This window comes from Lytechinus variegatus, chromosome 12 (genome assembly GCF_018143015.1).
Source record: "Lytechinus variegatus isolate NC3 chromosome 12, Lvar_3.0, whole genome shotgun sequence".
Taxonomy (NCBI): Eukaryota; Metazoa; Echinodermata; class Echinoidea; order Temnopleuroida; family Toxopneustidae; genus Lytechinus; species Lytechinus variegatus.
The window spans coordinates 10,621,911-10,636,505 of NC_054751.1; the positions used below are offsets into that span (position 1 = coordinate 10,621,911).

Consider the following 14,595-nt stretch of genomic DNA (forward strand, 5'->3'; position numbering starts at 1 on the left):
TTTACAGTCAACTGGACATATTGATTGTATCTCTTCATACTACTGGGCCAAGGTGAGCGTTTCATAAAGCTGTTCATAAGTTAAGATTGACTTTATATCCGACACCTGACCCTTTCTTGTGCTTTATGACATTATGGAGTAACTGACTGAGAACCTTAGAACATGTTCCGGTCTTGCATAAAACTGTGCGTAACTTTGCGAAGAGCTTTAAGAAAAACCCAACAGGTTTGTCAGATTGAAATTAAAACCAATGTGACAATCGGCAACTCTATATCATGTATTTCTAAAGATTAAATTAGCCCTTTATCGGGCTAATCAGGTATTCACTTGGTCAAAACTTAGGCCAAGTTGAACCAATTCATACCAAAATTTATTATCATGATAAAAAAGGATTATTTTTTTTGTTTAATCTAAGATATTACACTTATCTCTGTCATATCCAAAATTTAAAGGAATCTGATTTCATTAAATGTCATATTTTTTTCAGATCCCTTATGATTCAGTCAAAGAACGATAGCCATGTCCATCTTAAAGTTACTTTCTAGAATGCATGATCAATCAGTCAAGACCAAATTGTTAGTACGACATTTGTCCCCTGACAGATACAAGGTGTTGGCATCATGACACTTTCAGAGAGATTTGGATACTGGGGTGTCCTCAAAGCGTTAAAGGAGAAGTTCACCCTGACGAAAGGTTTGTTGGTATAATACCAGAAAAACTAATAAAAAATATTGGTGAAGGTTTGAGAAAAATCAATCAAAGATTAAGAAAGTTATAATTTTTTTTTTCGAGCAGCTGCCCAATATGTAACGTAATATAAAATGCACAAATTTCAAATTTTTAATGGTTCATCATTACTAATCTTTTTTTGTTTAGGAATGGGTCTGAAATGATTCGTCTGTTGATATACTGAAGGGGCAATAAAATCAATTTTTATTTTTTGGAGTAAAGGACATCACAAATATAAAAAATAAAATTCTAATTACCTTTTAAATCAAAGATAGATTTTTCTAAAACCTACACAAATATTTCTATTATTTTTTCTGCTATTTTTACAATAAATTTTTGTCAGGGTGAACATCCCGTTTACACCAATATTGCAAGTATTGTTTGGAAGTAACATAAAGTGATAACTCACTCAGAACCCCAGCTTATAACAGACAAATACAGTGGCATATCTAAGGGACAAGTGGGGCACTTGCCCCCGTGCCACTCGTAAAGGGCAGAAGTGAAAACATCTTGAAGGACATCAAGAGATGTCACCACAGTCAAAAGTTCAGAAGAGTGCAATTCAAGCACTTGTCCTCGGCATTGATGTAACTCAATACACCCCTGGATGGACAGTCTTCAGCTGTATGGTACTGTCCACTTTTGCTGCTTAGAATGACATTCCCAACTTTTTTAGTAGTAGTAGTAGTCAAAGGGATGAATGGTTGGGACCATGTAGCTTCTGAACCTCCTGCATGTCTCTAGGTTCTGTCAGTTCTGCAGATCCTCAACACTGCACCATTTGTGTCATGGATTGATCATCCCAACAGTCCTTTGTAGTCAGTCGAGTGCAGTGGAACCTGCTTTGTGCCTGTGTCTGTCAGTGTCCATTGGCTGATCCTCAAAGCTTTGATTTGGCATTGTTTGTGTTGTGTGGAGGAGGTCTAGGAAAGAGTGGAAGACCACTCTTGAAGAGAGCTATATCACTGATGCCTTGAGGCTGCGGATGAGGATATCATCAGGAAATAAAGTAAGCATGTGATACTTTTAAATTTAATTTACTGCCCTTCTTCATTGTCTTTCATATTTATTAAAAACATATTTCATTAAAGTTGTGGTAACTGATCACTATATAGATTCTTACAGAATCCAACAAAAATAATAAAGTCACTTGTATCCATATACTAATATCATTTATATACCAAATGATATAGGTAGCAAATGAGCAAATGCTCAGGAATGAGCAAAAATTAAGCAAATGTAACCACGACCCCATGATCTACTGTTATATATAAATGCCACTTATGAGAGGATCCCAAAATGAGTCGGAACAGAATCTATTAGCCACCCATGTGTTTGTATGCATAAATGAAAATATGTGCCAAATAATTCTGATAGAAAATGTGTCATTGTGGAGATATGTGCTTATGTGTGTTGGCAATCTCCAGTGTGATTAATTTGTTTAGATCTCATGATTTCACAAAGTAAGATGTACCAGACCCAAATCTACTATTAAATGATAAAAAGAAGTCTTGATTTTAACGACCTTATCATGAAATAATCTACTATTATAAAATGACGACAACTAGTCTTGATTTTAACGACCTTATCATGAAATAATCAACTATTATAAAATGACGACAACTAGTCTTGATTTTAACGACCTTATCATGAAATAATCTACTATTATAAAATAACAATTGGTCTTGATTTTAACGACCTTATCATGAAATACTATATTTTTGCTGGTATTATACCAGATTAGCTTTAAGAACATTAAAAATGAAGACATCAATGTAAAGGGTGTAAAACAAAATCCTAACAACATACCTCAGGTAGGACTGGAGCCTCATGTAGATCCAACTTATCTTTGGTTGCAGCATCAGGTTGGTCTTCACCAGCAGCCGGGATCTGATCAATCCCCTCAGGAGCAGGTGGATAGACGTAGACGGCTAACTTGTGCCTCTTGGGGGCAGCAACCATCAGAAGGTTACGGTAGAAGGTCAAAAGGTCGTCCTTGGTGATGGTCTTCAAGAAGGACACCTCAAGGTCAACTGAAATCGGTAGACAGAAGACAGATTAACTTTGATTTAATTATAATTGGTTTTATGTTCTATCAGTAATTACTTCTATATTAGTTTGTAATTCTTACAATTATTTTGTTCTATACCACTTTAATATACATGTCTTTCATTGAAAAGTGCATAGAGAGAGGTTCTATCTATTATTATTTCTTTCCCTTTTAATTGCTGCTTTGTAGCCATTTTTAAAAATTGCTAGAAAACAGCGAACATTGTCCATTTAGATTTCTCCGTAGACTTCACAACTAGAAACGACTATAGAATGGTGAATTTTGTCCAGTTTGCACAGCATTGCTCACGGTGATGGCTTATTCATAATTTTACTTTTTTTTCTGTAAAAGATTTGTACCACTTAGCTCATGCTTCACATCGATCTTAAAAAAAAAAAAAACTTTTTTAAAAACTAATCATTACCTCTATCAAAGTTGTATTGTTTGCAAGTGATTTCTGTCCAGTGTCTTGCAGCTTCTTCTCTCAATTGTTTGGGTTTTTCTGATCTTTTGACTGCTAATGCCGTCACATGCTTCTGATAATCTTCCTCCGTCATCTCTTCTAAGTAAGACTGAAAGAACAACAAAGCAGAATTAAGATAAATAATAAACTTGGTTTTATTTTTTGGTGTTAAGTTCAACTTCTCATCTCAATTAATTTCATTTATTTCAATATTTCAATTTCCAACGATTTCAGTATAACGTTTGGTTTTGTACATTGTGATGTAAGCAATATACATATAACAAAAGTACAATATAGAGAACAGATTATCATACAAGTGGGTTAACAATAGAGGTTAGTAACTTCTCTGTTTTGTACCTTTTAATATAATGGATAAACATTTATAAGATGACAATCAGAAAAGAGCCTACATGTTCTGGGACATTTATTTTTTATTCTTATTTAAAACTTAAGTGATGACTGGTTGTGTATGGTGAATGATCACAATTTTGAGATGAGCTTTGTTTATCAAATAACAGAAATAAAATTAAAAGTATTTCAAAACATCATATTTTCAGGGCATTACTATAATGACCTAAATAAGGTACCTACTAATCAGTTCAATCATCAATATCGCCAAAGGCATTAGAATTGTTAGAAAGGTACCTTGTGTGTGAGAAATTCAAACGAATGCCTTCACTAATGTGCAAATCTGTATTGGCTTTTTCATTTTAAGTTTTCAGTTAGTGGGAGACAGAATTAAAATGATATTCAAATTGCTTATTACTTTGTGAACTTTCACAAAGGTGGGCTGCTTGAAAGTAAATTACACATTCCTCCTTGTTTACAGATTTTAGCCAAGAAATTCCTATCCTGTACATTTCATGTCAATATCTTGTAGATTGCAAGCTCTACATAGCGTAGCTTGTTCATTACACAGATTTCAGAGTACATTTCACGCAAGTATTTCCTGTGTAAAATACAACTTGCCAATCAATAACACCTGAAATGCCAGGTATCACAAAAAGGTCATAAGTAGTGCATATCACAAACCAGTGGTCTTGGCCAATCAAATTTATTATTTTTAATAGCTTGAAGCAATCACTGCAGTAGCTTATGACAATAATTAGTTGGAACAAGTGTAATGAAACTTGGACATCTTAAATAGCCATGAATTAGTCAGTTGTTGTGAGGGTTCAGTGACCACTTTATACACAACATACAACAAACAAAACAGAGAAAGGTCAAACTTTATGTATGGATATCCATTTAATCATACAACACTATCATTTCTATATATTATTCATACACTGTGGAAGATGAGCCAAGAAGAAAGGATAACATTGATAAAATATCATGTTCTCGTACTCATATACACATTTTTCTTTTAATGTGCAGGTGCGATCATAAATTGTGACCTCTTTATATGCATTTTGCAATTCACATAGGACATTACTGATAACATCATACATGTACAAACCCATCTCAAGTTATGAATAACACTGTTTCTTTAAGTATCGATACATATATTAACATGTTAATTATGTTTTCAAACATCGCTTTAGCATGACATTGTACAGATTTGTTTGAAAAAAACAACTGTGGTCATATGAAAACAAAATAAACAATGAAACACAGCGTAGGTGCAAAACATGGAATTTATGGAAACGGTAATGATTAAGTCAGTTTGGCAAAAGTCAGTCACGTTGTTTGCACAGGAAACCCGCAAGCAGCTTTTCATTATCAATTTTCACATTTCATCACAGACTTATTGACAAGCTAGATTGCTATCACTAGACTCACCTCCATGCTACTGAGGAAAGCCTCTATTCTCTGATCTAAATAGGCTGGCGCCCTCTCTGACTGAATGATGAATCGAAGACCCTGAACGCCATTAGAACGCCTAACACCACTAAATACTAGATAACCTGTTGAAAGTTAAACGATGAAAAAAAATCTAATGATCTTGATGCCTATAAACTAATGACAATGTGTACCAGTCGCACAGAAACGTTGTTAGCGCTACAAGAGCACTAACAGCACCGTAAACGAGGTTTTGGCTACACAGAAGCATAATGTGAGCCGAATCACTAGCTGGCACTGTTGGACTAGAAGCTAACATTAGCACTAATGTTTGAACTACTCACTAACTATGCCCTTCGATAGTGACAATAGTGAATATTTCTTGCGTGTCTTACGTAAAACTTGTCTCCTTTTTTTTTTTATAAGTGCTTTAAAATAGACCTAGATTGAACTAAAAGGGTACTCCAGTCCCCCCCCCCCATTATATGAAATAAGAGTAAACATAATTAAATTAGATGAAAAGATTGTAATTTCAATAAATTCTGATGAAAAATAAACAAATTCTTAAATGGAAGATAAAAAAAAAGATAAATGAATGAACTGAACAATGCAGTATTTTGAAAACATTGATGCCTATCCATGCCACCATGAATATCCTAGAAATGGACTTACGATACCAAGTCCCATACCTCATTCCCTTTTCCTTATTTTACAGTGAATTAGTACATTTATGTACTAATTCACTCACGCCCGAGTGGAGCCAGACAATAGCTCCCGACGCTATATAACCCGTGCGCAGCAGCGTCTTTGCTCATTGCCTGACGAAGTCTAGCAGCTTGCAGACGAAACGTCGCTTTCCTACTACGTTTGCTACACCGTGAGACAACTGGTTATTTCTTCTACTCAATCCTTCACCACGATGAACCTCTTCCGCATCATCATAGTACATTTATGTTTCAACGTTACATGTATGTACAGTATGTAAAACATGTCTATGGTCATGATGATCTTTGAACCAGTGGTCATATTTATTTTACACTGTGGGGACAAATTCAGTTTAAATGAAAATGATTTCATAGTGAGGAAATGACATCATCAGCTCGCTTACTATACATTCTTTTAGACACTGACTAACATAATAACTTTTTTAACTGAAATTATGCAAAATTCTATCATAATATTTTTCATTCATTTCCCTTTTTTTATTTATGTTTAATTATTTGTATGACTATACTCTCTATCTGTCTACATCCTGATTCCTACTTCCCATACAGGGGCTGCTGAATGGTTTTGAAAATGGGGGGATGACCATGCAAAAAATCATAATCAGATGGTAATTTTTATGTTTTTGTACATGGCTTTTTAAAAAGTGCGGGAGCTGAAGCCCCCGCAGCTCCCCCGTTTCCGCAGCCCTTGCCATAGACGGAAGCCATCCGTTCACTCTGTACGAGCAACCTATATTTCCATCAATTATTGATTTTTGCCGTTAATAAAACATTTTTCATCAAAAGTAATGTCTACGAATTATGTTGAAATAATCAGATAGTTCAGTAATTAACACCGCGGTACAATTTCATCACAAATTCAAAGTCAATGTAGTAAATCCGAGCCTATTTTAATGGGAATGATACATTGAGCCTATGGGATAAAGGCCCTCGCACTGTATCAATCCAAACATAGATCAATACAGTATGCCATAGGTTTTGCCTAACTCTATGGCTCAAACCCACTCACAGCACTTGTGCCTAACAGCGCTTTCTGTGCATTCATTCTGCTCATGGGGTTAGTGGCTGATTTGTAAGTGACTTGTTAGCGCTAACAACACCTTCACTAACAGCGTTTCAGTGCAGCCGCTACAGATGGATAGCTACAAACTAATTGATTTATACAACAGGAGCAAAACATACTTTAAGTGAAATTGTCTTTGAGGATATTTCCTATACATACATTTTTATGCAGATTCAAATCAGTGATAAGACAATACATGATCACATTAACCCTTTGAGCATCAGTAGATAATTGTATAATCACATTACAAAATCTGAATAAATTGCTTCCTCTTCACATTTGCACCAAAAAGGGAATACCTTGAATAACATTTAAGTTTTTTAAACGAGTGCCAATATCATTAATGCACTAGGCGAATCAGAATTCAAATAAAATATAATAAGAAAAATTGTCATCATTTTTTTCTCAAAAAAATAAAATAACCTCAAGCAGGCAAGTCTTATTTCTAATGAACCATACCTAATTGTTCTTTTGTTCTAAGCATGTTGAAACAAGGCTCGCTGACAATCTGACAGAATAGTTCAAGCATCATATTATTCTTTGTCTCCTGTACAGCAGTCTGATAATATATCTCAATCCCTGAGTTACTGTGTACTTCATTGTTACGATGGTATGTGTAGTAGCAACCTGCATGTTGGAAATGATCAAGTATATTAATGATTTACAAATATTAATCTAACATGAGCGCTGAAAGGCAGCTCGAGCTAAAGCCGGGGTAATAATAATGATAACATCATGCCTGGGAATAGAATATTTCTAGATAGATGGCACTATATAAATGCTTATTACTATTATTGTTTTATTTTAAGGATTTATATATTTTTTCTAAATGTTAATTCAGTTCTTTACAAGGTAAACTTGAAAGATGGCAAACATTTTCATCAAAAGGCACAACTTATGCTTTTCATGACCATGACAGATAATAAAGTCATGTTTTCTATTATCAATAATAATTTTTTTCATGATAGCTTATTTTTTCACTATCATCTTCAATATCACTGTCAACACAATTATCTTCATCATCATCATCATCATCATCACCATCATCATAATCACCAGCATCAATGACTACATCAACTTCATCCTCAGGGGAAAATCCAGGATTTTCTAAAAGGGGGGGGGGGACATTTTCCCTTGGAAAATTTAACAACAAAAAAGTTTTTACTAAAAAATGAAGGTCATTTTGTCCCACATAAAATTTGACAACCTCCCAGGTGTATCCATTAAAAATAGTTACTGTCATTCTCAAAGGAGGGGGAGCAAACTTGTGTATGAACAACATATTAGCTATGACTCTCAAAAAGGGGGCACCACCCGGATGTTCATCATCATCATCATCACCAACATCATCATCATCATCTATAATATCATCTTTATCATCATCATCACCATCGTTATCATCATCACCACCATTGTTATCATCATCATCATCACCATCATCATCCTTATTATCCTCCTCCTCCTCCTCCTCCTCATCATCACCACCACCATTGTCATCATCATCGCCGTCATCATTATCGCCATCATCATCATCGTTGCCATCACCATTTTCATCCCCATAGTCATCATTCTATCCATTATCATTCTCATCCTCCCTCTCTCAATAACCAACATCCCCTCTGTATCTCACCATCTGGTAGCTGAATCTCCCTCTGTCTCTTCAGCTGACTGGGAAGGAGCGGTTTACTCCTTGTATTGGTCTTGAGGATATTCTCCAGGCTCTCCATTGTGGAGGCTGCCTGCTCCTGGGCTAGGTTACCATGGAAAAGGGCCTCCATGTGGAGGTTGGACAGGAGCAGAGGGATAAAGCTCTGTAACCTCTCCAACGTAACCTCTACAAAGATAAAAATAAAAGACAGAACAAATGTAATCAATTACCAAAAGCAGTATTAAAAAAGGAATAATTATTATTCTAAAAAATCCTGGAAATGTGAAAAAATAGAATGTATGATTTTTTTGTTTTCAATTTGGTATCTTCAACATAAAAAAATTTCCAACATTCATTATGTTACATACATGCATTGGCGGCGGAGTAGAAGATTATCTTTTGTGTTTGGGGGGACGGCTATTGTTGCGTCCCCCCCCCCCAAACACAAAAGATAATCCTCTGCTCCGCCGCCTATGCATACATGTATATGTAGAAACCTAGCTTTCCTCTCCCAGCTCATAAAAGCAAAGTATACTCTTCCTATACAGGGGCCGCGGAACCGGGGGGGGGGGGGCTTCAGCCCCCTACTTTTTTCCCAAACCGTGTACAAAAAGTAAAAATGACCATATGATTGTGATTTTTAGCATGGTCAGCCCCCCCCCACTTTGAAAACCATTCCGCGGCCCCTGCTATACCCTCTCATGTAGTTTAATTCCCTGCCTGTTCCAATATTGAAATATTACAGCTTCTGTATATACATATACAAAATATACTTTGCAAACAGATCTGTTATCAAATTGAACATGCCCCCCCCCATGTTCTTACAATCTAGTTATCCTATGTTCCTATGTACCTACAATGTGGTTATCCTCTAATAACCTGATTTTATGTTTTTTAAGTCTTGTGTATTTGAGGCTACCTTACAATGCCATGTGCTGGGCAGGTCCAGCTTGGTCCAGTTTTTTCATCCATTAGAACTATAAGTTTTATTATGTTATTGCTTTCCATTTTTCATATCACGGTAAATAGTAACACCATCAAAACAATATTACAAATTATTACAAACTATCTGAAGGAACCATACCATCCATACACTGGGCTAGGTCTAGCTTGGTCCAGGCCTGCTCCGCTACTAGCACTGATGTATAATACACAGCATGTCTATGAGGTTGCTCTGCATGGAAGTTTGACAACATTCTTGAATACTTGAGAAATAATGAAAAGAATAACATTTGTTTAGGATTGTATCACATATACATAAGATATACATGTATAATGCCTAGATGTGCACCCAAATTGGTTTAGCTTTTAATGATATATAATGATCATTAATTTAAAAGTATTGTGAAACATGGTGAAGTAATATTTCTTTTTTTCATCAATTAAAATCAGTGACTATAATAATGGCAGAATCATTAATAATGAGCTAAGAGCAAAGTTTTATGATAAAAGATGTCATTCTACAGCATTTTAATATGTCAAACATTAAAAGAAGATAGGCAATCATCTATAATAACTGGATATTTATTTCATAAATGTGTCTGATGCCTTGATCACAAGCACTTTAACGATGATAGTCTGATATCTCATACACAATTCTGATCAAAATGAAGCGAGCTCTTATATGTGTTGAGCTGTAAAATCAGGGCCCCGTCTTTAAAAGAGTTGCGACTGATCTATTCAACGACAACTTTGGAAAGCCAGTAATGCTAAAATTTTAAATGCATATTTGTTCAATATGTTTTCTAGATAATATACAACTCTACATCCATTGTTGTCTTGATCACTCAGTGTCCTTTCTATTTGTTTGCAACGGACATTGTGCAAATTTCAGGTAGGAAAAATTGTGACATTGATGGATTTCCATATAGTTGAGGTTGATTAGATCAATCACGACTTTTTGTAAGGTGAGACCCAGAATACTTCTTAGAGTTGGAATGTAGATGAATGTACTCACTGTTTCTCTGATGACATCAAACCTATTTTCATCGATCACAAAGTTAGTCATCTTCTCAAAGACTCTCTGTAGTAAGAGAGCCATCTTATCGCTGTAGCCTCCCACTCCAACCTACGAGAAAATGAAACAATTGAAGAAAGAAACAAATCGATGGAGATTCAACAAAAATCAAACAGTGGATAAAAATGAAAATTCATCTTTCAAGCTTTACTTTATAAGCATAGGCGACGGAAGCGGGGGGGGGGGGGGGGATGGGGAGACAGATCCCCCAAAAATTTTAGGTGAGGGGATGGTCCCCCTAATTTTTTAGTTGATAACCCTTTTCTTTTTTTTTTTGCTTGTCAATTTTGTTTCCTGCGTCCCTCCCTAAATTCTGGTGACCCCCCCTTAAAATGTCTCTTGTCCTCCCTTAAAATTTAGGTTGATGACCTTTTTTTGGGGGGGGTTGTAAATTTTTTTTACGTGTCCATCACAAAATTTCAGGTAGACCCCCCCCTAATTTTTTTGGCTTCCGCCGCCAATGTTTATAAGTGCAATTTGCAAAGTGCCTAATGATTGTAATTCTTGTACCTGACAGGTATATCAATGGTTTGGATCTGCTAATGATTTATAAATAATGATACTGTCTAGCTCCTATTCATTGCACTGCAACTCTAATGCTTTAATGTTCAAACAAAATCTAAACTTGTTCATTGAATGGTTTGTTGCAGCAGTGCAAGCTAACCAAATAGTCAATGCAACTGCGCAAATTTATGGTATCACAAGATATGAGGGCAAGCAAATCAGCAGCCTCAGATTCCTGGTTCACCAAGGTGTAGGTCTTTGGGGGAATAGGGATAAACAAGGCAACTAGCAACAACTGCTCTTGATGCAAGTAGAGTATGTGCCAGAGCTATCTCAAAGGGTGTCAGATGGCCAATATCTGTCGGATGAAATCATCGGCGAACAACTTGAGCTGTTATTCTTACCCGTTTACATCAAAATTTTGCTCCAATCTGTCATATTTTGAGGAGCCCACAATATACATGCTTGTTCTCCAGTGGGATCCTCCATTTTCTCAAATTATAAATCATATAATCCTTTGTCTTTATTTTTTCATAACATGTCTAGTTTGAGTTGCTGTAATAATAATAATATTCTGCATTTATATAGCACTTAACAATCGGAACAACGTCTCTAAGTGCTTTACAGATATATTGTTACCCTGGTCATCGGATCCTTGCATGCCCGCATACAATGTATGCACCTTCTCCACTCCCTGGGGAGCATTCCACCAAAAGTTCCAAGACTCAATTGCTAGGCATACTACATAGGCTTTCGCATCCTACCGGGTGCGTATTTAAAACCTGGATGGAGAGTGGCAAATTGTGGATTGACGCCTTGCCAAAGGTCGCTAGGCCATGGTGGGATTCGAACATACAACCTTAATGACCTTGATATGTTGTTTCTTACATTGACTTGTTATCATTGTATTTACTTTGTTTATATTTTGTTGATAATGATAACAATGAAAGGAAAATGAAATTAAGAAAAAAAAAAATGAAATGGGCTATTCCACGGTTACTCACGTTACATTTGGAGACACCTTGACTCATACTTGGAGCTGTAACTCCATTATTATTGATAGGAACTAAACATCTCCATATCACAACAAAGTACACAGTCTGACTATCCTTTGTATAAAAACAAAACTTGGGAAATTCTATTATGCTCCTGGCAAATCTTTGGAATGTGTCGGTTACTCACGTTACATGATTTGGACCAACCTGTGGAATTGCCCAAATCATGAACTCATTATGTACTACGTAAATGTATTGCTATTTAATCTTGTATATCATAATGGTTGAAATAATTCATATTGAAGTCACCTCCAAACCATAGATAGTGCTGTCTATTGAGTAACTAACTCCAGCAATCTCTGCTGCATATGCGTACTCGTTGAGGGCGTCCCGTAACAAGGTGCAGAATATTGAGGTCAGATTACAATGCAGGGGATCAATGTATGCCAGGGGGCTGAAAAGACAAAGAACACATGATTCAAATCAATATCTGAATTAATATTTGACAACAAAAAAAACCTCTTTTCAATTACTTCAATTTCCTGAAGGTTGAACTATTGAGAGATGCACAACTAATGTCATCTAAGCAGAGATATACTTTTTTTAACAAAAAGAAGTGGTACAGGTGAAGGTTGTATTCATTAGAATTGGAGCCCACAATGATGTCAGGAAAATGAATGCAGATGTGGAAAGGACATTATTGCATGTCAAGTCTGAATACATACAATACATGTGAACAGAGGGTTACAAAGTTAATGCACAATCAAAAGAAGTTTATTAGAAACCATGATTTTACTAGATTTTCAAACCTCCATGTGTACAAATTTGAGCCGTCTCGTGAGTTCACTCACAAGCAATACATATACCCGGTATATTTATGCATATTATAGTAGGTTCAATTATGTGTTCACTTTAAACCTGCAGTTTGGTAGTATGAGCATATATATGCATATTATAGAATGCTAATGAAGGCTAACATCAACCATGGCAGACATACGTGAGTTCGGGCCATAGATCATGTTACATGGATTCTCGACTGCACACAGTAAAAGTTGATGCGTCTGCTGTGTCCAGACAAAATATATATTACATTCACAACTTCTTAAATTTTTCAATAAAGACTTCTATAACTCTGTGACCTTTGACCATTAAGCGATTATTTACTTTATCGCAAGAAGAACAATGGGATGGACAGATGGACAAACCGAAAATATTATACCTCTGCATAATAACAGTTGGTGTACCTTGATATTTCTAGCAGCATACAGGCCTTGGGAAGCAGGAAGGTATCATCTTGTTTGAACCATAATTTACTGAGAGGGGTCTCTCTGACCATCGTGGGTGTGGACATGCCCTCTTTCTCCCTGGGGGCAAGCTCAAAGTTTGTCGGGATGAACTCGTTCCGGGGAGGGAGGCTGAATTTTTCATTCAGGCCGGCTTCATCCCACCTCTGAAGTTTGGGGGGGGAGGATACAAAATTAATTATGGACTAGATGGTAAAATTGATGTGTTTAAAAAGATGTTTGCCTGTAATATATCTGTGATCAACCAAACTCATAACCTGGGGCCCTTACCACAAGGCTTAGCAATGATCGTAGAACATTTTTTCTACAATTGATTCCATAGACTACAATGTACAATCAATCGTAGAAATCGAGCGTACAATTAATCGCAAACCTTTGTGTTACAGGACCCTGGGGTGTGTTCTGTCCTTGACAGTAACATCCAATGTTAATTTGCTCTCAGCCAATCAGGAGCAAGGATTTCAATAGCTTACAACAATTTAAAATGAAAATCATTTAAAATTTCTTCATGAAAACGCTCCCCTTAGATTTACTGATCAATGTATGGACTAATTTTTTTTCATGAATAATTAAAATTGAATGAATAACGAAACTTTGAATCACTTTCATCCTTCAAATGATAAGACAAATCCTCATTTCTTAGATGATAAATTTCCACGAAAAATAAAATCATCTGCAAATTTGAATAATTTGTTAAATCTATGTCTTGCATATCAATGAATACAACAATATTCCATGAATAATAAGTAATATTAACCTTGATCAAACTCGGTTCTATATTCCTGATGCTGTACTCTGTACCATACCACTTCTCAACCTTATCTGTTTTACCCTCAAAGGATTTGGAAACAACTGCTACTCTGGAATACAAAGATGAAAAAATATGATTATCATTATTCCAAACACCACTAAAACAGACCTACCAACCTCTGGGAATATAAAAATTGTATTCTGTGATAAAAAAAGTGTATCTTTCCCCGAAAAAGTGTATTTCATGATAAAATGCGTGGCGCACTCGCTCATCGCGGCGCTCAAGCTGCATGCAAGCTAAAATGTGCACTGCTCTTGCAGATGAAAAAAAAACATTTAAACATGTGTATATCTCACCCTGGTTTTAACAAATAGATTGAAAAAAAAAAAGTTACCTGAAATTACATTGATCTAATAACCATATTTGTGTAAGTTTTATGATTGCTAAAACGTACTTAATATGCCAAAAACATACTGGTTGGCAGGTCTGCTAAAACACTGCTTGAAGCATGATACTCATAAAAACATAAAATTATACATGAACATTTTTTCATATTCTTACCCC

General features: G+C 35.7%; 1 protein-coding gene across 2 annotated transcripts in view; it reads right to left on the bottom strand.

Moving 5' to 3' along the window:
• Nucleotides 1-1,006: 1,006 nt before the first annotated feature.
• Nucleotides 1,007-14,595, bottom strand: part of LOC121425017 (insulin-degrading enzyme-like) — a 32,371-nt gene continuing 18,782 nt past the window's right edge. For both annotated transcript variants that reach the window (XM_041620949.1, XM_041620950.1), the window contains exons 13-23: nt 14,038-14,140; nt 13,221-13,426; nt 12,286-12,430; nt 10,418-10,528; nt 9,545-9,665; nt 8,443-8,646; nt 7,272-7,439; nt 5,025-5,149; nt 3,204-3,351; nt 2,539-2,762; nt 1,007-1,708 (exon numbers count right to left, since the gene is read on the bottom strand). In XM_041620949.1, coding sequence (XP_041476883.1) covers nt 1,610-1,708; nt 2,539-2,762; nt 3,204-3,351; nt 5,025-5,149; nt 7,272-7,439; nt 8,443-8,646; nt 9,545-9,665; nt 10,418-10,528; nt 12,286-12,430; nt 13,221-13,426; nt 14,038-14,140 — 1,654 coding nt within the window. In that variant the 3' untranslated portion in view covers nt 1,007-1,609. The remainder of the gene's footprint in view (nt 1,709-2,538; nt 2,763-3,203; nt 3,352-5,024; nt 5,150-7,271; nt 7,440-8,442; nt 8,647-9,544; nt 9,666-10,417; nt 10,529-12,285; nt 12,431-13,220; nt 13,427-14,037; nt 14,141-14,595) is intronic.